Here is a 23,907-nt window from a genome sequence, read left to right on the forward strand (position 1 = left end):
GCGAAGGATAATAACTGCTTCGTTTTATCTAGACCGGTTTACCCTATAGTGTAATCCTACCCTACCCTCCCTCCCTACCTTACCCTACCTAGACCTTTATCTAGACTAGACCTTTTATCTAGACCGGTTTATCCTAAAGTGAAACCCTACCCTAACCCCTCTACCTTACCCTACCCTATCGACCGATGGCACCGACTACTGGATCATAAAGAAATGACACAGCGCCACTTGAGGCCAGGCGGGATATATTCTCATCTCGGCGAAGGATAATAACTGCTTCGTTCTATCTAGACCGGTTTACCCTATAGTGCAACCCTACCCAATAGTATTCTAATTATTAATATATAATAATAAGTCTAACATATATTAAATATTAAATTGGTTTAAACTTAGGGGTCTAGTATATATGACTTATTTTATAACATACAAAAGTAACTTAAATATATCTAAATATTAAAATATTTTAATCTAAAAGGCCTCCGCGGGCTGTACCGGGTGCAAAGGTGCCCATTATACTTGCCGCGTTACCACGTTGGATAGCGATGGCCAGCCTTTGCACCAGGTACGAACCCGCGCGAGCGTCAGAGGTCCTCTCCCTGAATCTAAGTCTAACATTGTCTTTTATAAATAAGTATAGTTACCTAGTAATAAGATGATAGTTAAGTATGTTTGAAGCGTATATTATTTTGTTGTAAAGAGGTTTTCGGATAAGATTGAGGATTCCGAAACACTGCTGTGGGAAATGTATATGTTTAATATTTTCAAATTTTTTAAGTAAAACTAACTCATTAAAATTGTGTATGTTCATATTATTTAGGTAATAAATACATTCCACGTGTAGTTTTTATTTTATTTTATTAGATTGTGTATTCAATGTGGCTAGTTAACAACTTAACACGTGTATATTAGTCTGGCCACAGAATAAATAATAGTACTAGGTACAGAAGACTCACTCTCTAACAAAACGTTGTTACGATCAGGACAGACATGGCCGCTAGGTGACGACAGCGCCACGCGCGGCTTATGGCAAACCCCAAAATTGGGGTCGAACGGATGTACTTTTAGCTACCTGTAGCAAAGCGACGAAATCGCGGAGTGAGACACGCCTGGTCTGGCAACCAGTCAGTAACAGTAGGACAATAAACTCATACTTACCTCTATTTGGGGTTATAATAATAAATAATTATGGGATGTTGAATCGACGATCATTGATAGTCGTGTCAGTGAACGGTCTCATAGCGAAGAGTCTCGACCGAACACCTAGATAAATACAGTTGTTTCATATCAGCGCCATCTATGACAATTTTCCGGAACTAAATAAAGAGTTTCTTAACGTTCTGACTATAAGCCCCCATTCGCACGACAGCTTGTTCAACGCGCGTTAAAAAAAAAAGCGATTGAATCTGTCCGCACTCTAAATTCGATTTAATGACCAAGGCTTCGAGTCGAAAATCCAACATGCATGGTTATCCATTTGTGTCATTCAAACGCTTTATTAACGCGCGTTGAAAAAGCTGTCGTGCGAATAGGGCCTAAACGCTATCTATCGAAGTTTTCCGAAACTACTTAGATAACCAGCGAACAATAATTTCATTTTCTCATTCACTTTTACTAGTGAAATGCTGTGTTACGTAAAGCGCTTGTTACAGAGGGCGGAACTTAAAAGTGTATGTACTCGTAAGTAATTCCATACGGAAGTAACTTGTTTTAATTTTTAGGGTTCCGTACCCAAAGAGTAAAAACGGGACCCTATTACTAAGACTCCATTGTCCGTCCGTCTGTCTGTCATCAGGCTGTATCTCATGACCCAAGTGATAGCTAGACAGTTGAAATTTTCACAGATGGTGTCTTTCTGTTGCCGCTATAACAACAAATACTAAAAAGTACGGAATCTGCGAAAGTCCGACTTGCATTTATCTGTTTTGTTTTTGTTTTTATACAGTCTGAGGAACTAACTGTTCGCATATTTACAGTGACAGAGTGTGGATGTGCCACTATATACGTCAAAGTCCTGTCATAATTATGTTTTATTGTGGTACAACCTCACTTTATTACTCTAAAAAGTTTGTGAAAAGTTAGCATAGATGGTTGGTTGGGGTCTCTATTGTTTCTCAAAAAGTTTTAAGTCATAATGTATTGTTTGCCTGCAACTTCGACAGTTTATTTAGTTCAGATTGCCATAAAACAAACCTAACCTAACCTATCTATAGGTATATAGGATAACCTTACGAAAATCCTAAATGCTTAAGAGCCAACAGGAGAGGTTATTTCTCCATACAAACGTACTCGATTTCCTCCGCGGGTTTTGATGCTAGTGCAATGATTTTTTCAACACAGATTAATATTGTCAATATCTGTGTTGGACCGTTTTGCTTTTTTTGATATTTTTGTTTTTTATGGCGTTAGAGCCCTTCAAAAATGGCCAAAATAGCCTCATTGACTATGCCGCAACGAGAGGCGTAGTATTCAAAACTGATATCAATTAGCCAAAAAAGCAAAACGGTCCGACACAGATAATTTGATAATCATGTAGATTTCTTAATTTGATTACGATTGGTTAAATTTCAGAGGAGGAAACAGTCGAGTACGAAACCTCCATTTTTGAGATTTTTACGCAGGATTTTTCGCCTTGTCCTTATCGCACTAGTTTTAGGAGCCGCTTCCGTTAGCGAGGCGAGTATATTTACCTAAAATATTTAAAACTCAGCTCCTGTTTCGTCTTAACCGTTTCAGTTTTAGGACTAATGATAATTATGACAAACAATAGGTACATTATGAATTAAAACTTTATGGGAAACAAAGGGTTGGTTGTACGGCTTACTTCCTGATGGGAGGTGGAATTTTATGGTAAGACCTGATTATACCTCTCCTAGGTAGGTATACGTTTAGTTTGGTTTGAAAACACCGTGATTTCGCTTAAAATTTATATTTTCTTAGAAGGTGTGATGAAACATTTTGAGAGTAATTTACGGGTAAGAATATTGTGTTTGAAAAAAGCGCTGGTTTCCTAGCGGTAAGAGCGTGCGACTTTCAATCCGGAGGTCGCCGGTTCAAACCCCGGCTCATACCAATGAGTTTTTCGGAATTTATGTGCGAAGTCGCTTTTCGGTGAAGGAAAACATCGTCGTGAGGAAACTGGGCTAATCCCAATAAGGTCTAGTTTCCCCTCTGGGTTGGAAGGTCAGGTGACAGTCGCTTTCGTAAAAACTAGTGCCTATGTCAACTTTCGGGATTAGTTGCCAAGCGGACCCCAGGCTCCCATGAGCTGTGGCAAAATGCCGGGATAACGCGAGGAAGAAGAAATACTATAATTGTTCAAAGCACATATTACTATGTACGTATTTACTGTTTTTTTTGTCTGGCTATAGTTTAAACTCACTTTCTCCCACGTGTTAGCTTAGTCTTGTTATTTAATTTAATTTAATTATGTTTTTCTCTCCGGTTGCCCTGAAAACCAGCACCATGGCTAAGTATCTTAGCCACCGGCAAATACTGTTGCTGAGTGGCGTCGATTTTGGTATTAGTATGTATCATAGATGAATATAGGCCTATTATTATGTATTAGAGTGTATTAGAGTAAGATTTATTTTGAAGTGAAAACTTCTTTAGCGGCGCTGGGCACTTTTTGAGGTGGGCAAAAAATTATAAACTCGAGACAGCGTAAGGCGATCACGTGACCGTAAGGTTTAGTTTGCCACTCATTTAGATGGCATTTAAATCAATAAAGAAAAACTCAATGACATTACATGCAAAAGGTTAGAACCTTTTGCATGCAAGGTAATTTTACAATTTCTATTCGAATTTTAAACAATTAACGCTACAAATTTGAATTTTGAATTTTAAACAAGCTCACTGACCACCAATTTCGGAACTAAAGTTTTTCAATAGAAATGAGGATGAGTCTATTATACATAGTGCTGCAGACATTTTGGACTAGTCCTTGAGTTTTCACTTCTGTCGGCACTCCCGGAGTGCAACCCGTAGTTTTTTTTCAGGTTAAGTTTTATTATGACACCAAATAAACTTTTTCTATTTCTATTTCCTCTTTTCATTTCAGGGCTCTCGCGGTTCGGTGCAACATGTTAGCTCGACGCTTTGCGCGTTGCTCGAGTGAGGTAAAGGTGTCCCTGTTCAAAGCCTTTTGCCAATGTTTTTATACCTGTCAGCTTTGGAATAGGTACACCACACCAGGCACTCCTTCAACGCGCTTAGGGTACAGTACAAGGGTCAAACAGATCACTGTGTTATGTCTTTCCTGTAGACATACACAGGAGTTAAGGGCTATAAAGGTTAATTTTCTTATTAAACTTTATCCACGTGAAAAGGTCCTCCTTTTATTTAGAGAATCATTACTTACATGCCCACAAGCTGTTAACTATTGCCCACAGAAGAGAAAACTAGTGTGTTCGCGCGAACTGTACATTTTTCTCTTCTGTGGGCCTTTATAGCCCTTAACTCTTGTGTATGTCTACAGGAAAGATATAACACAGTCATCTGTCCCACGTCCCACAACAATGTCTTTCGTATTTTGTTGAAATTACCGCGTTTCTGCAGTGCGAAGGGTATGTTTGCGGACGCGAGCGTCCCTGACTTCTTCGCCATTCTGAGAGCCAGGTCGGCTGCCTTCCGGAACAATGAAATTCTGTCACTGGTGGCTAAAGACTACAGTGACGAATTTAACAAACATTAGCGAAAACTGCACCGATCTGAGAACGGCCATCTTTAGTGCAAAAGTTTGTGAATGTTTTATTTCATTGTTTTAGGTTGTAAGTTTTACTATTTTTTACTGTATTTTATATTTACTTTTATACCTTTTATTATCTGTTTTGTATTGTTTTTTTGCTTTCTTGCCTGCCAAATTAATAATAATTTAAATTTGAATTTGAATTTCTATATACGGGATTCAGATTACGTTGGTTTCGTGTTACGTTTGTGAATGTGCGTTCATCCCTCCTCGCGCGGGGGCGGCCTCAGATCGCGTTGAGCGCGCGCCCCGGACGGCCGCCATGTTTTAGTGCCCCAAGTGCTGTTACTGCTGTCATGCCGAAAATATTACTTATCCTGCTAGCCATGGTCGTCGTTGGTAAGTGCTTTTATTATTCTACTTAAGTGAAAACACTGTGGATAGTTTTTTTTTGAAATATCAATTAATTAGGTGTCAGAATCTCGAAATGATTAGGAGCATAGCTGTCTTTTTGATATGGTACTGTAATATTATGGTAATATATTTCGTAGATTACCTGTTTCTGTAAAAGGTACTTTTATTATGATATTAACTGTATTATTGTTTTATTATGGTAAGTGGAAAATGGACGTTAACTTATTACTTTTTTTTAAAGATGTGGATTCAATTCCTAGACCAAATATTTTAGACACCTAATATTATAACAGATAATGATAATGATAAGTCCAGATTTACTTGGGGGCTTTCAGAAAAAATGGTATCATTACTTTTTCTTTTTTAAAATTATAAAATTTTGGGTTGTTTATACTCAAAATCACGAGTACTATTAAATGAGACAAAGAAAAAAGTGTCCCCAGTTTTTCATACAAAATATGTTACAAAACTGACATTTTTGGGACACATTTTTTTCTTTTTAAGTCCTCGTGATTCTGAGTAGAAATAACCCAAAAGTTGATAGATTTTTGAAAAAAAGTAAATGTAGTATACTTTTAAGTGAAAATGTCCACATAGGTACCTATACTTAATATTTTTTTTGTAAGTACCTTTTTATTTCAGAGGTTTTAATATTATGACCAATATTAATATGAGCATATTTTTAATATTACAAAATATAACATAAAAGGATTTTTGATATATATTTAAGTTTGTAGTATTTTTATGATAGTGTTGTCGATCGTTTAAGTACCTACCTATATATTAAATTTGAGGTACCACACCTCAAAAATGTTTTTAGGACATATTTAAGTAATAAAACATCTGGGGCAAATTTTTTACCTATAGTTTTTGTACGTTTTATTATGTTTGTTAATTTATTTCTTTGTTTCTAACATGCATTTACTTTAACACATTTACTTTTACTTTTACTTTACATTTGTTTTTACTTTAGTCTATTTTTATGTTATACTAACACTAGTAATAAGGTTTTAATGTTCACTAACAATGTATGGACCTTTAATCTGAAAAAATGATTTTTTTTTTTTATTTAAAAACTTGATAAGTATTGTCAGGTACAATTTGGGATTGTAGATATAAAAACAGTTAAGTTTGTAGGTTATATCCAAGACATCGAAAATTTTATAGCATTTTAGGTGCAACGGAGTGGTGTTAACGGAATTGGTATAGATAATTCCAACTGACATGGTAAATTAAGGTTAATATTAACGTAATTAATGCTAGGGTTGAAATTGTTTATACCAATTCCGTTAACACCACTCAGCTGCACCGAAAATGCTATAAAATTTACGTTGTCTAGACTTATATCATATCATATCATAACAAATTCTAGTTTGGTATAACAATGGGTAAGATTGACGAAATATAAAGGGTTTATATGTCGCCAAATTTCAGCTTCTTAGGACTTCAGAAAGTACCCTATAGTCGCAACAATAAAAGTCTGCAGCGGATTTGATAGCCCACGCAGTGTGTTATTTATACGTCATAATTTCATAGAAGTTTGACGTTTAAAATGACACTTGCACTGCGTGGGCTATCAAAATCGCTGCAGACTTTTTACGGTCTGACTATAAAGGGTTTGATGATCATCAGATAATATAGGAAAGAACCCTATCATAGACCAAGTCCAGTCTAAGACCAAGATAAGTCTGTTCAGCGATTTTGATATCACACGCAGTGCAAGTCAAACATCTTTGAAATGATATTGATAACGTGTAAATTAGTTTTATACATATGTTTAGTTTATGTGTTATTTTAACGTATAAATAACACTTGCACTGCGAGTGCTATCAAAATCGTTGCATCTGTGCACCTGTATCCGCCAATATTGACATTCGCTCATGAATCAATCAGGGCTGTCAACGAAACCAAATTGACATTAGATACCTGTCAGCGAGACGGATGTCTTATCGACGGCGATAAACAACGACGGGCGAGTCGATAACTGGGAGGGGTGGGGGTGGGGGTGCTTCAGAAACGTAGAAGGGGGGTTTCCAGGAAAAATGGTACAATTTACTTTTTTTTCGAAAAATCATATAGACATAATAGGTACTATTGAATGAGACAAAGAAAAAAAGTGTCTTCAGTTTTTCATACAAATTTTCAGTGTCCGTTTTGTGACAGTTTTCGGTTTTCACCTATCAATAGCTGATTCTCGAGGAAAGTATATTGGATTTGAAATTTAGTGTGAAAATTTGAAATTTACGAAAAATAGGCATAGAGCTGAAAAAAAAAAGTGCGCAAAATTAAAAATTTCTAGGCCTGGGAAGAGAGCAAATGAGTCAACCTATCTGCCGTTTTAATTTGGCAAACGATGTACCAAACACCCTGTGTCTTCTTCTTCTTCTTCCTCGCGTTATCCCGGCATTTCGCCACGGCTCATGAGAGCCTGGGGTCCGCTTGACAACTAATCCCATGATTTGACGTAGGCACTAGTTTTTACGAAAGCGACTGTCATCTGACCTTCCAACCCAGAGGGGAAACTAGGCATTATTGGGATTAATCCGGTTTCCTCACGATGTTTTCGTTCACCGAAAAGCGACTGGCAAATATCAAATGATATTTCGTACATAAGTACCGAAAAACTCATTGGTACGAGCCGGGGTTTGAACCCGCACGCTCTTACCGCTAGGCCACCAGCGCGCACCAAACACCCTGTATACTGTAATCTTAATTACGTCTTCAAGTTGTGGACCATAGTTCTAGTAGTGGACTACTCGCACTAAAAGTTAGAAGGGGAAGTTTCAACCGGATCGCTTCAACCGGGTGATCGATGCCCGGATTACTAGCGCCATATTTATTAACGCGGAACCTATATTTATTAACTAGTTTAGCATTTAGCAGCAGCAGTGGGGAGACGATCCTGACTTAGGGCACAGAATAAATAATAGTTCAGGTACAGTGCAGAAGACTCACTCTCTAACAAAACGCGTCTGTTACGACCAGCACAGATATGGCCGCTAGGTGGCGACAGCGCCACGCGCGGCTTATGGCAAACCCCAAAATTGGGGCGGAACGGATGTTCTTTTAGCTGCCTGTAGCAAAGCGACGAAATCGCGGAGTGAGACACGCCTGCTTCGGGCAAACTCGGCCCCGTTCGGCTCAGCATTGCTCCGAGTAATTATTAGGGTAGATAAAATAATGGATGGATTGAATTTTGACAACCCCAAATAGCCAAGAAGGATAGTGCCATACATTAGAAAGGGACAGCATGATTCGTCCCTGAATCGCTGTCAAACTTCGGTTTTTGTAGGAAGTGTCCTTTCTATACGGTACCTAGTACTATTATTTATTTTGTGACAGCAGTAAGGCACCTTTTTTTCGACGACTATTTACGGGAAGAAATGGGGGTCAGAGTCTAGAGATTCCACTAAAAGTCAGAAACTGTGACACCAAAACATGTCTCCATATAGCCTTCTAGTCCTCCATGGATTACAGTGTAATTAATACCACCTATTTTTTCTGAGTGCTGGTGGACATATATGTTTCTTATTTTTATTAAATAACTAATACTCTAGAAGTTTTAAGTCGCCTCGACAAAATTCGTTTCTATCACTATACCTCATACGAGTGTAAAGTCCCCCACCGCATCTGTCTGTTTGTGTGTTTGCATGTTCGCGATAAACTCAGAAACTACGAAACGGATTTTCCTGCGGTTTCCACATATCGATATAGTTATTCTTGAGGAAGGTTCAATATGCTAACCCGTGCGAAGCCGGGGCGAGTCGTTAAAGTAACTGTTTAAAATTAAAATAACATATATTTACCAGTTTGAACTCTCAGTTTGATACTCATATAGTTCTCTCTATAACTCCCAGTAACTGTATATAAATAAGTAAACTAGTTTGATCCGGGTAACTTCAACCGGGTGATCGATGCCCGGATTACTCGCGCCATATTTATTAATGCGGAACCCATTAGGCTTGACAAATTGGACAATCATTTCCATTTGCCCCGTTTTTGCGCCATTTTCTCGTTTTCGTTGTTCGTGTGTTCCTATTTCTCGTCAGAGATTCTAGTCAATCGGACCAGTTTAGTGAGACCTTAATATACGTAACAATAGGAAAAAGATATTTATAATGAAGACCGGTTTAGTTGTATTTATTAGAAAATGTTGAAATGTTGAATATTACAAAATAACGTCCTGGGTTATCCGCAGATGGTTTAGAACGCAAAATGATTAGTGTGTTGTTTTGCCTAAATCGCAATTAGTCTACATCGCAAACGGTCTAGAACGCAAAATGCCCACTTTTTATATCACCACATTTTATGGCTCCTCTACACGATGGGCCAACGCCGGCCACCCCAAGGGACGCATTTATGCGTTAGAGGGAGCAAGTGATATTGCTATCTCATTCTACCGCATGGCTGCGTCCCTTGGAGTGGCCGGCGCTGGCCCATCGTGTAGAGGAGCCATTATATAGGTAGGATAGGTTCGTTAGGTATCTTCAAATGGCCGAAGGCCAAACAGCACAGAATAGGAGCCCCGCGAAAGCTAGGCTCCGTCGACATCGCTATAAAGTTGAGATAAAACGAAAAAAATAATGTAACAACGGATAATCCGTTCAATTTAAAATGGTTAATGGCCAACATTGGTTAATTGCATTAACGTTTCGGCCAACACTGGTGTAGTGGTACGCAGCGTACTACCTACGTAGGCGAACAACACGCGAACGCGATCCGATTCGATAGTGTCCTACGTGGGCGATCTCGTTGCGAACGCGAACGCCTTGGGCCCGCCGCGCCGCGCCGCGTCGCGTTCGCAAGTTGTTCGCTTACTATAGACTGGAGGAAACCGGCCTGTTTTAAGAAAAGTCGTCGACATCTCTTCTAAATACCTAAAACTGGTATGGATGTGTTCCTCGTAGTCTCTAGAATACGAATTGACCGGTTTTAGTTTATGGAGGGGGGGACGGGTCGAAAAAAAGGGGGGCAAAGATAGCGGCCAACCATCATTGATATTTGTTCACATCTTGAGTTCTATGGGACCGATCGGTTCGTGTGAGGTGTCGTTTGAAAGAATATTAAACGTGCTATAATTGTGTCATAATAACCGTAGTCATAACTGTAAGTCGCAGCGTTACTGGTTATCCTGAGCCTAAAATTCGTAAAACGATGGGACTAGCACGGCGCTCGTTAATTATTTCTCTGATGACGGATCGTGCGTTTGATTGCCTTCTAGTGTTCGACGCTGTTTGTGTTTGTGCGCTTTTTGTAACAAAACATTGATATTCGGAATTAAAAAAAATGTTTCGTTTTTATCTTCCATTTTTAGGGTTCCGTACCCAAAGGGTAAAACGGGACCCTATTACTAAGACTTCGCTGTCCGTCCGTCCGTCTGTCACCAGGCTGTATCTCACGAACCGTGATAGCTAGACAGTTGAAATTTTCACAGATGATGTAGGTATTTCTGTTGCCGCTATAACAACAAATACTAAAAACAGAATAAAATAAAGATTTAAATGGGGCTCCCATACAACAAACGTGATTTTTGATCAAAGTTAAGCAACGTCGGGAGTGGTCAGTACTTGGATGGGTGACCGTTTTTTTTTGCTTTTTTTTTTGCGTTTTGGTAAGGAACCCTTCGTGCGCGAGTCCGACTCGCACTTGCCCGGTTTTTGTAACATCTTCCATTTTTAATGTTTTACGAATGTTAGGTAGACGAGTAGAAGTCGGACCAAGAAAAGTCTGCAGCGGATTTAACAGCCCACGCGGTGCACGTGTTATTTTAAACCTTAAACTTCTATGAAATTATGACGTATAAATAACACACTGCTATCAAATCCGCTGCAGACGTTTCTTGGTCCGACTTCTACTCGTGATTATTTTATTTTTCAGATTTTTGTTTTTAATAAATGTACTTTACTTTATTTTAAATACAATTTATGCAAACGACGGTGACTAACAAGCGTACAACGCCTGATAGTAAGTCGACATCGTAGCATATGGACACTAGCGAATTCATAGGTATGGCATGCTTCTTCCGACCGCTACATATTCCTATGTTCCTATTACCTATATATTCATATAAAAATTCGCTCTCTTAAGATCTCTTTAGATCCAACGGCAATATAATGGAAAATAATAATAATTAAATTAAATTAACCCTAATAGATAGGTAGTATATACTCGTATATGTGTTTTACGCACATAAGCACTTAAAAAATTCGATGAAAGGGGTTTTTTGGATATACATAATTATTTATGGGTATTTAGGGTTCTCAAGGGTCGGCAACACTTAAGTGGCTACCGTGATGTTGCTTATGTCCATGGGCGACGATGACCGCTTCCCATCAGGCGGCTCGTCTGCTCGTTTGCTGACTATCACATAAAAAAATACATATTTTAAATTAAAAAACTCACCAAAATCTGGTAACCAATTTCCAAGCTAAATAAAACATACACTCAATTTATGTAACCCTTTGTTTGCATAGTGGGTTGGAAATAAGTCTAAACGGTCAAAAGATAGTCCTGAATTGTAATACAGATACGTGACATCCATTTTATAAAACAAACACACTGTTAGATTAATGAGAACCGAGAATCCTTTCCCACTAACGGTTAAGTCCTGGCTTAACACACCAACTTTTTACTTTACTTTACATACATCACATTCACGCAAAACTGAACCTTATAACTTTATAATAAGGATATGTAAGCTGCATTAAAATGTCCCTTTTAAGTAATCGATTCGTGCACTTAATTTAAGCAAAAGTCCACTTTAAGCCCTTATAATACGGGTTTGTGGTGTGTATTTAAATGTCAACTATGATAAATACAGTAATCCTTTACGAATGCCTTATCTCACCGGACGGGGTGGGATATTCGGGATATTCCGCGATATTCCTGCGGGATAACGAGTAGGTAATAGCTTTATAAGTCTGTTTAACAAAAGCCGGTACCCGGCTATAACCGGGTACCTATAGTAACCCAGGTATAACCGGGTGCAGTTAGTTGGGACGGAGGCGTTAAGTGGAATAAATCTTTTTTATATGAGGTTGGGAGGACCATAATATTCGATTTAATAGGTATCGGAAGTAGCGGCTTTGTAAGTCAGTTTAATAAAAGCTGCTAACGGAGTATATTTAACCGGAATGTTGGGATGTTAAATGGGACGAACCTTTTTATATGAGGATCGGAGGACCATATTGGATATAGATATAGGTATCGAAGAGGCTTTATATGTCAGTTTAAAAAAGTCAGTACCCGGATGTAACCGGGTGGAAGTCAGGTGGTGGTGAAGTGGAACAAATCTTTTTTACAAGTATTGATTTAACTTGCAATGTATGCAGGTACTTTAATTACAAAATCTTTATAGTGGCGATGGTAATTCATATTATTCATAATATTTCTTAAATTTGCCTACACGAGTTGTGAATTACCTATTCGCACGTGTATCGTACAACGCTTTACAGTAGGTATCTACATATATGGCCATTTAAATTTTCTACGTTGTTACGTAATGCGCTTATTATATGTCCGATTATTATATGACACAGGGTGTCGTAATGGACCAGATGTACTGTAAAACAAAATATAACATAAACGGAATGCGGAAGTATTTAAACACGAAACCATAAAAAGAAATATAAGCGTTCTAGAGCTTATCTAGAAGTGCAGCGTGAATATTTTTATGCACACGTATTGTGCTAGTCAGCTTATCTCGTCATATGCCGTGTTTTATGCTAGACTTATTTATTATAGCACTTTAAAGCGGTATAAAGTTTTTAGTTTATGGGTCTAGGCAAAAAGAATAGATAGTATAGAGGGGTCCTGTCAAAGTAAATTTTGAGTCACGGTACATTTACTGCCATCTATCGACACACGATTAAAACTTAAAATAAAATTGAAAATGTATAAATGAATCAAAATATGTTTACGGATAAATGATTATTAATTTTTATTGTTCCACACTGACCCATGTTCTTTCACTGATATGTGTTAAAATTGTTAAATATCAAACGGTGTCGCCAACGCCATCTAACCGAGAATAGGCCAAAGGTATATGGCGCCATCTATTCGAGAATGACTTTTGCTTGATATCCGAGGTTTTTTTCTTAGATTTTATTTATCTTATACGGAGTTATAAATATCTCTGGTCTAGGGGACCCTAAAATATAGTAAAAATAAAAAAAGAATGTTTCTTTTCGCCTACAAACTCACCTTTCATGCAGTTTGGCGAAGTTATAAAGAAAATATTGTATGTTATTGTGTGTTATACTGTGTAAACAATTTAAAAAAACCGGCCAAGTGCGAGTCGGACTCGCGCACGAAGGCAAAAACCGGCAAAAAAATCCCGTTTGCTATATAGCCCTACATAAATATTTATTATATTCTGTATTTTAGTATTTGTTGTTATAGCGGCAACATAAATAAATCATCTGTGAAAATTTGAACTGCCTAGCTATCACGATTCATGTGATACAGCCTGGTGACAGACGGACGGACAGCAGAGTCTTAGTAATAGGGTCCCGTTTTTACCCATTGGGTACGAAACCCTAAAAATCCTACACCACAGCCCCAAGAAGATACCGGCATAGAAATTCGGCGCTATACTTGGTCCCCTCAAAATCTTTTTACTGTTTTACTGTACTTAAAACCTCATTTAATCTTAGCTATATATCAAGCTTGTAATGCTAATAAGGCCTATTATTCCAAACCCCCTCTTTTAACCCCCAGTTTTACCATGACCCCCCGTTACTCATAGTTAGTACTGGTATAGAGTTCTGATTATAATGGGCGTGATAAAATAAATTTTTTGTGTAGGGTGGTATTCTAACTGTACAATTTCTTTGTCCAATGTGTATTTTGTCTCACATTTTGCTTAATGAGAGAGTGAGACGCGATGATATTGGGCCAAGATATTAAGCAGATGGAAAACCACCCTTTAGCCTACTCGCCTTGGGCCAATCTCAAGGAATTATGCAAAAAATTCTCATGAATTTCCCGAAATATTCAGACTTGGGTGAGGTTAGGGATAATTTCGAAAAAAAAAGGTTAGGGATATTTAACGATATTGCTTTTATTGAGTTTTTGGTCTCTTGTGGTGGAATGACAATAAGGCATTGCAAACAAAAATCCAAGGCAGATATTTATATATATAGGGAATCGTAAGCTTATCATATTATCGGATGCATATCAGAACCTTCAATCGTGGATGACGAGGGCTTTCAATGAAATGCGATATTCAACTCACGACCTTTACTGGACAAGACTGATTACAAATCATCATCATCATCATCATCAGCCCGTTTCAGTCCACTGCTGGATATAGGCCTCTCCCAAGGTACGCCACGTGGCCCGGTCTGCCGTTTTGAGGATGACTCACGTTAGACCGGGCCGTGTCCGGCCCGGAGCTTCCGGCGCATCGTTTGCTATGGAAATCATCAGGTGATCGTCTGTCATAAAAAAGTAAGCGCCGGAAGCTCCGACCCAGACACGGCTCAGTCTAACGTGAGTCATCCTTTATGCATCCAGTCGCTGCCGGTCCTCCTGTGCAAGTCATCCCGCCATCTGGCCAGAGGGCGCCCACGCTACGTTTGCCCAGACGTGGTCTCCACTCCAGAACACACACACAAACATACAAAATCAAAGCAAACAAAAACAAATAAACAAATCATACAAAATCACAAATCATAGCACGTTACAATTTTTATCTTAAGCAAACCAGTGGATTAGACCCAGGAAATGCCACAGACGTCATCTTCTCCCGTTAGTTCTCATCGTTCCCTTCTGAAGATCGATTGCATTTGTTTTGACAGCGCACTCTATGACGCCTTGGCGGAACTGCGTCGAACGCCACTCAGGTGTACTGTAACACCCTAGTTTGCTCTATTTGTCAAGGTTTGCGTGATAAAACGCCTCTTGAAGGCGATAGATGGCACAATTCAGCCATTCTCCGACATATAACTCATATAAGTATAGTCAGACCGTAAAAAGTCAGCAGCGATTTTGATAGCCCACGCAGTGCAAGTGTCATTTTAAACGTCAAACTTCTATGAAATTATGACGTATATATAACACTTACACTGCGTGGGTTATCAAATCCGCTGCAGACTTTGGTGCGACTATAACCCTTTAGACAGTGCTTTTGACGTATTAAATTTGCAATATAAATGTGCATCTCTTTACAACATTGCCAACATGCACATTAATTCAAGCTTGTAAATATACTGGATACGTGACTTTTAATAAAACCGCGTTAAAATATTGCACGTAGATAAATTTAATGAAAACGCATACAGGGAAGTAATTTAAAATGGCCACCCGCTTTTTACTGGAAACCGGGATTAAAATCTAGGTGAATGCGATGATTTATACCTGTACAGTCAGCGGCAGAAGTTGCTAAGCGGGCGAGGTGTTCAAAATTACCTTGACACACTCTTATTCTCTTAACTTTATGAATAAAGTCGCGTCAAGATCATTTTGAACACCTGGCCCGCTTAGCAACTTTTGCCCCCCCCCCCCCCCCTGTATATACGGTATGTTAGAATTATTTATTTTTATTTATTTAATTAGAAATTTAATTCAGGCAACAAGGCCCATATTACAAATACCTTACATACTAACATACATATGTAATTATGTTAGGTGAAAAAACTCAGCCCCGTTGTGCAGAGGGGGAACGCGGCCAGCGTCCTGGGAACAATGCCTCAGGCAATTTAGGGCTAGATTTATGATTTATTTATTTTGTTATTTAATATCCGTTTTAATAAATGTTAGGTGAATCACAATACCTACACTGAGAAAAGGAAATGGCTAGAAATAAATAAGTTTTTTCTCAAAAATGGACGACAAACTTGACTTTGCCGTCTAAAAAATAGGTCCCGAAGCGCGTAGTTTATGGTCAGTCAAAAATTAAAAAGTTAAAAACATTGCAGTCTCGATTTTGGGACTGCAATGTTGCATACAAATTCCATTATTTGTCGAGTTCCAAACTTTTTAAAATTTGAAATAGCCATATCAAATGAAGGCACAGGCCCATTAAACAGCCAAACAGATGATTAGTACTGCGACTATTTAGCTGTCTCAAATAGGTTGGCGTATTTTTGGCAGAAAAATACACTTCTATTTTTTTATTAAAAAAATAAAAAGGCGGCAAGGGCTTGTTTCTGTGAAAATGTATACGTAAGAACGTTGCTTTTGTAAAATATTTCTATGATATTTATATTTATTGCACCATTTTTGAGAAAAGCACTATATATGACTCGGCTGGAAGGCTACTTGCTGGCTTCGGATTCAATTAAACGGACTCCCAAGGTCGTCCGTTTAAAACGAATCCTCAGCCTGCAAGTAGCTACTTCCGAGCCTCGACAATAATGTACTATTGCTGTCTTCATCCGAGTGACTTCGCTCGGAGGGAGCCTGCAAAGTTCGTTGTTAAAATCAAAGAAGTCGACTAGGTTAACTTAAGTTGGTAAAATTATGCAATTAAATTTATTAAAAGTAAATAACACGCGTATATAACACACAAACTACACTACTCACTACACACACACACACACACACACACACACACACACCCATTACACTACCCACGCACACCCCATTACACTAGCGTACTATAAGACACTTATTTGAAAAAAAAATTAGTACTTGTTTAAAACAACCAAGAAGGTTTTTAGCAATAATTGCTTGTTTTTCAAATAAGTCTTGGTTGTATTCAACTAAATAATTTTTAACGAAGCCAAATCGGTACTTTGCTAGAGCTTATTTTTTTCCGTGTATGTAGCGATGACATGACTGTTGTGTCTGTTGTGTGACCAAATTGGGCACACAGCAGAACCGCCACAAAGCCTTTCCTTTGTTTTCAAAAATGCACTCGATTTTGGCTTGTCGAGCGAGAAAAATGGCGGAATAAAAGCTTCGGGGCCTTCGGGGATTTTGAAATAGACATCTATTAGACATCTTCGACATCACCAAGATACGATAACGATATGTTTAAGATCTAACCTGTCAAATTTGACATTTGCGCGATTCTGGAGATACTCTTGAACGATTTCCACAGGATATGAGTTAGAGATCTAATTCACATCTAATAGATTTACTCTATCTAACGTAAAAGTGACATTGGTTGCTCGAATTGCGATGCAAAAGAGAACTAGTTGATATCTAAACTATAACGTATGATACGTTACGTATCTAGAATAAATCTAGTACGTGTCGTCTCTTGTGAATATCTTGAAGTTCGAATACGGCAGTCGGCAAATCCTGTATACCGCGTTTCGAGTTTGCATGTCTATTTTGAACAGCGCGCCAAGCGGGCCGTTTTGTAAACTCAAAATCCCGTACAAAATGAGACTTAACGCAAACGCGTACGCCACGTCATGCTATCGAATGAAATTTAAAGGGCCCACTGATTAACAGTCCGCCGGACGGTATCGGCCTGTCAGTTGTTCGCAACTGTCAAAATTTTGTTCTAACTGACAGGCCGATACCGTCCGGCGGACTGTTAATCAGTGGGCCCCTTTACACACGGGGTACAGTTTAGCACTGACATAAAAGTTAGCGTGAACGTAACTTACTTTCTAGTTTCTATGCATCTTGCTCATACTGACATATTAGTGCGAGTGAAATGTAGGTACCTATAGAAAGTAAATTACGTAGACGTTAGCGTATGTCAGTGTCTCTGTCAGTGACTCATGGTACGGGGTCATCCATTAATTACGTCACACGAATTTCTAGGTTTTTTGACCCCTCCCCCCCTCCTTGTCACACTTGGTCACATTTGGCAAACCCCTCCCCCCTAGTGTGACGTCACATTTTTTCTACGAAATCGCCAAATCGAATTAAGTACCTAAGTATTATTAATATTTTATCAAAACATTTTTGACGATATAAATATTAGTAATTTTATAACTCAAAACTGCTTAGGGAAGAAAATTAAACGAATAAAAACGATTATCGTTTTAAAAACTTGTTATTTAAATGTACAGCGAATAAAATAATTTAAATAAATTTTCGGTTACTGATGAAGTTAAAGTGACGTCACAAAGTTTGTGTCTCCCCCCTCCCCCATGTCACAATATGTCACATTTTCTTGACCCCCTCCCTCCCCCTAAACGTGTGATGTAATTAATGGATGACCCCTACGTGTACTGTACGGCTACCGCCAGTTTTGACATTGACAGATACGCTCGCTTCTACGTAAATTACTTTCTATAGGTACATCTCGCTTGCTATAACATGCGAGTACAAGCGAGATGCATAGAATACCTAGTTATTTGTTTCACTCGGGGGCAAAGTTGTTGTTTAACCGCTCGTGCTAATATTGATACCCGAGCAAGCGAAAGATTCCAAAATTGAACCACGAGCGTAGCGAGTGGTTCGAAAAATGGAATCTTGAGCGTTGCGAGGGTTTCAAAGCACGAGGGTTAAACAAAATTTGCCCCCGAGTGAAACACAACATTTTTCACCACACCAACCCGAAGCAAATATTAAATGTAAAATATCAAACACAATCAAACCAAATCAAATTCAAATGAATGTTATTAAATATTTATCATCCAAAATCATCATTTAAAAGTCAATTCTACCAGCAAACATAAGAAAACAACTCAAAATTTGCATTTGATTACTTTGCCTCACATGTGGATAAAATGCAACTTTGCTATTCGTTTTTGAAGTGCAAAGTAATTCTTTCCGCGCTGGTGTGGTGAAAAGTAAGTTACTTAGACGCGAGCTTATCTGTCAATGTCAAAACTGGTGGTAGTGGTTCTGCCGGCCTAGCCGAGGTTACAATCGCTATCGCTTCGACAACGAAAACCTTTATGTCTCTCTATCACACTTCCATATTAGAGCGACAGTGACAGTTGCGTTTCGATCGCTACGGAGCGTAAGCGATCGGCATCTTGGCTACGCGGCCTGAACACAACTATGGTGATAGAGACGAATGAAAAATACATTTCAATACAGCAATTTATTTTTTTATCGATAAAAAATGTCCGGCGATGAAATCCGTTGGACTTCGTACGATGAAATTGGTTTTTAAGCGTGGTATGAGATTTATAGCTAAGGTTCACACCGACCATACTCGTCAGTCTTCTTTGTCTCTCATTCTCTCTCCCTCTACCTTCCCCCTTACTCGCTCTATCACTCCCTTCTCTCTCTCTCATTATAGTGTTCTGTCTTCACTTAATGCGATTTTTAGTAACATCCAGCGTTTTTTTAAGTTTTTCTTAGTCAAACCGAGCTAACTTTAAACGAACTTAGTTATGAGTGTTATGACGAAGTGTGAAAGTGCCAACATAAACGTTACCGTAGAGCGCCATCTTCTTCAACTGCCAAACTCGATCGGCCCTAATTTCCTTGACTAGGTATGCAATTATACCTAAAACCAGTGCATTTCTGAACCCCTATAGTTCGTTTTTAGGGTTCCGTACCCAAAGGGTAAAACGGGACCCTATTACTAAGACTTCGCTGTCCGTCCGTCCGTCCGTCTGTCACCAGGCTGTATCTCACGAACCGTGATAGCTAGACAGTTGAAATTTTCACATATGATGTATTTCTGTTGCCGCTATAACAACTAAAAACAGAATAAAATAAAGATTTAAATGGGGCTCCCATACAACAAACGTGATTTTTGACCAAAGTTAAGCAACGTCGGGAGTGGTCAGTACTTGGATGGGTGACCGTTTTTTTTTTGCTTTTTTTTGTTTTTTTTTTTGCATTATGGTACGGAACCCTTCGTGCGCGAGTCCGACTCGCACTTGCCCGGTTTTTTTAGCATTAGAAAGAACTTGCAAGAAGGTAAGCGATCTTGACATGTCTTTTAATTGAAAAACGTTTATTAAAAATCAAAAACTATTACTTATGAAAGCAGAAGAATATAAATGATCGTATTAGATTCATAATTGTTACATATTTGCCGTAACTTATTTTTAGCCGACTTCCATTTCATAGAAGGAGGAGGTTCTGTATTCGGTTGTGGTTTTTTTTTTTTCTATGTACGTTTACCGATTACTCCGACATCCGTAGTCCGATTTGAGTAATTATTTTTTTGTTTGAAAGGAGCTACCTCCGAGTTGGCCCCATTTTAATTTGGTTCTGTTCTGATGATGGGATCCATGAGGAATTGAGGGAACTCCTCAATTTTTAAAGGCACATGCATGGTGATTTGGGTGTTTTCTTAAGCAACTCGAGCATTTTCTCCCGGAAACCACCACTTTGATGAAGTAGACCTGATGATGATGATTGTATTGATGATAATGATGATGATTTTTTAAATGTAGTATGTTCAGCGATTACTCCGGCACCTGTGATCCGATTTGAGTAATTCTTTTTTTGTTTGGAAGGAGTTGCCTCCAAGGTGTTTCCGTATTATTTTTGGTTCTGGTCTGATGATGGAATCCATGAGGAACTGAGGGAACTCCTCAGTTTTTAAAGGCACGTGTAAAGTGATTTCGGTGTTTTCTAAAGTAACTCGAGCATTTGCTTCCGAACACCGCCAATTTGATGTAGTACAAGTGTAGCCTTACCACGAGTTTGACATTGACATATTCGCTAAGTTAGCGACGCTAACGTCTTCGTAACTTACTTTTTATGCATCTCGCTCGCACTAATATTCCAGTACGAGCGATTGGCAAAGAAAGTAAGTTACACACACGCTAGCGAATAAATCAATGTCAAACACTTGGTAAGCTGGTAAGGCTACTGATCGGGGGGTTAGGGTTAGGAGTTAAGGGGTACTGGTGGTTGAAGGGGTGCTGGTTCAGGGCCGAGGGGTACATGGATCAGGGGTTGGTACGCTGTGAGGTTGAGTGATCGGGGGGGTTGAGGGATTGGGTCAGTGGCGGGGCGGAGGATGGATTTAGTATAGTGACAGGAATTATAATTTCCCAGACGGACTCGAGAAAATTCCTGATCACATATTTATTAAAGTAGATACACGAATTTAGTGTTAATCATGATGTTGTTTTTCATTCATGCGTCGCGCTCTTAACAATGCGTTAAAACTAAAAATGGAAAAATAAAAACTTTTTACAAAAAAAAGAAAACCGACTTCAAAAAGGATGAAATAAAATATTATCCTTTTTAAGTCCATGCGTTACCAACTGATATGTTTGAAGTCGGTGCCAAGCCAAGTAGTAACAATACCCGTCAAAAATAATCAGCTTTACGACTATAAATCCCATTAGAACTGTACTAATAACTATTATAAATGTGTAAGTAATTCTGTCTGCCTCTTTGTCGCCTTTTCATGGCTAAACAATTGAACCGCTTTAGGTGAAATTTGGCAAGAACGTAAATTCCTTGAATTGTTTTATATTTTGGAATGTAGTCCTCTGAATAAGGGTCGGGAAATAACTTCAGTCCCAATCCCACGCTTGCGTGCCGACAAACATGGTACGGACTGTGCCAAGAAGGTTTGATCGTGTGTTCTGAGGTGTGTTCTTAGGTACAGTCGACGTCAAAGATATGTTTACACTTTTGCACCTTATATACTCCTTTGTAATAAGACGAAAAGTGTAAACATATATTTAACGTCGACTGTACCTACAGAAAGTACGTTCATTGTCGTCGTGTATAGCAATCCAACGTACATCCTTATCGAATCGCACCAAAATCATGGTATGCTTCAAAAGTTGGCTTGGCACCGACTTCAAACATATCAGTTGGTAACGCATGGACTTAAAAAGGATAATATTTTATTTCATCCTTTTTGAAGTCGGTTTTCTTTTTTTTGTAAAAAGTTTTTAAAATATGTTTTTCAATTAAAAGACACATCAAGATTCCTTACCTTATTTCTAATGCTAAAAAAAACGAACTATAGTGTAAACGAGCAGTAGCATAACGAGCGTTCACATTTGCGTAATGTCTATTTTTGTATGAGGTTTTGAATAGCGCACCAAGCGGGACTTTTTGGAAACTCAATATCCCATAGAAAATGACACTTAACGCAAACGCGTACGCACGTCGTGGTAGGTAACGAATGTTTATACTAGGGGTACAAATATCAATCCACGTCGGTCGGTGCAGACCCGACGGCAGATACAGACGTGCTTCGCCATTAAGTCCATTTTATCAAACTTTAAATTCGCTTTAAAACATATTTTATATTAAATTGCCTTTCGGAATAGTCTGAGAGACCGTTACAATTTCACCGAAAATTTAGAAAAGTCTGCAACGATTTTGATAGCATACGAAGTGTGTCATTTATACGTCATAGTTTTATAGAAGTTTGACGCTTAACCCGTTGAGCGCCCTACTGTCACACGTGTGCTGGTAACGAGTTCCATACTACGGTAGGTAATTCTGGGGCGCTCCACGGGTTAAAATAACACTTGCGCTGCGTGTGCTATCAAAGTCGCTGCAGACTTGTCTTGGTCTGACCATGACTGATTCTACTCCTCTTCGGTATTCTAATTTTTAGGGTTCCGTACCCAAAGGGTAAAACGGGACCCTATTACTAAGACTTCGTCCGTCCGTCCGTCCGTCCGTCCGTCTGTCACCAGGCTGTATCTCACGAACCGTAATAGACAGTTGAAATTTTCACAGATGATGTATTTCTGTTGCCGCTATAACAACAAATACTAAAAACAGAATAAAATAAAGATTTAAATGAGGCTCCCATACAACAAACGTGATTTTTGACCAAAGTTAAGCAACGTCGTAGCAAGGGCAGACTTTAACCAAAACTTTTTAAGGATACAGTTGGCTCGATAAAAAATATCACGTTACCCTTCATACTTCAGCAATATAATTTTAGTGCACATATTTAATTACACAAACGGGTCTACCGCGATATAATTTCATTGTTTTTACCTTAAATTCCGACGTTTCGCCTGAGTTGCACCACTGAGTTGCAGTTGCTGAGTTGAGTTGTCAGCTGAAACGTCAGAATTTAAAGTAAAAACATAGACTAGGAATCCTCTACACGGAGTTTAGAGCAATTATTTGCTGAAACCGATGCATGATGCCAAAAATGCGGGGGTGCGCGGGACGAGGTGAGAGAAGTCCTGTGCCGTGATTGGTCCGTTCAAAGACACTTTCGACTCGAACATGGAGTAAAATTACCGTATGCGTGGTAGAGGGGGTAGCGCGACTATGCTAAGTCTGGTGGATGTTTTGTATGTGGGTAAAAACAATGAAATTATATCGCGGTAGACCCGTTTGTGTAATTAAATATGTGTACAAAACGCGAGAGATTAAAGTGTTATATAATTTTAGTGATCAAATATTTACAGATAAAAATCAGGAACTTTACACGTAGGTACGCTGCCACTAATTTAGTTTTCGTATGGGCGTAGTTTTAATACTTTCCCCGTCTGTTTTGTCTATGATATAAACTATTATTACAATAAACTAAAAAGAAACCCAGAAACTTGATTATGGTTAATTTCACAATATAATTATAACACTGGCCTTTGCACGCTCATTTCCGCTAGGTAATCATAATAAATATATTATATCCGTATGTTTTTAATACTTACTCTAGATTTATACTTGTTAATTATCCCACTGAACCAACCGTGGTTATTAGTCAGACATAGGAATTTGGAGGGCAATATTTAATGACAGGTAGGCAGTTCTTACATCGATAAACTCAATTATCGACGCTTGATGCGATATGAATGCGATAGCGCCAAGTTTTGTTTCTAAAAATATATTTAAGTATAATAAATGAATTAGCACTTTTATTTCTATATTTTAATTTAAAGGGCTACTTAGAATTTGGTATTCATATATATTCATATATTTGGTATTTTCAAATAATAGGTAGATTTTTTAGACATAAGCATGCGTTTATTTGATAACCGCACGAGACAATT

At 38.5% G+C, this 23,907-nt stretch overlaps 1 protein-coding gene across 1 annotated transcript in view; it reads left to right on the forward strand.

Moving 5' to 3' along the window:
* Nucleotides 1-4,987: 4,987 nt before the first annotated feature.
* Nucleotides 4,988-23,907, forward strand: part of LOC134673884 (protein lev-9-like) — a 175,548-nt gene continuing 156,628 nt past the window's right edge. The window contains exon 1 of the mRNA XM_063531939.1: nt 4,988-5,083. Within this exon, the coding sequence (XP_063388009.1) occupies nt 5,041-5,083 (43 nt within the window). The 5' untranslated portion in view covers nt 4,988-5,040. The remainder of the gene's footprint in view (nt 5,084-23,907) is intronic.

This window comes from Cydia fagiglandana, chromosome 19 (assembly GCF_963556715.1).
Source record: "Cydia fagiglandana chromosome 19, ilCydFagi1.1, whole genome shotgun sequence".
Lineage (NCBI taxonomy): Eukaryota > Metazoa > Arthropoda > Insecta > Lepidoptera > Tortricidae > Cydia > Cydia fagiglandana.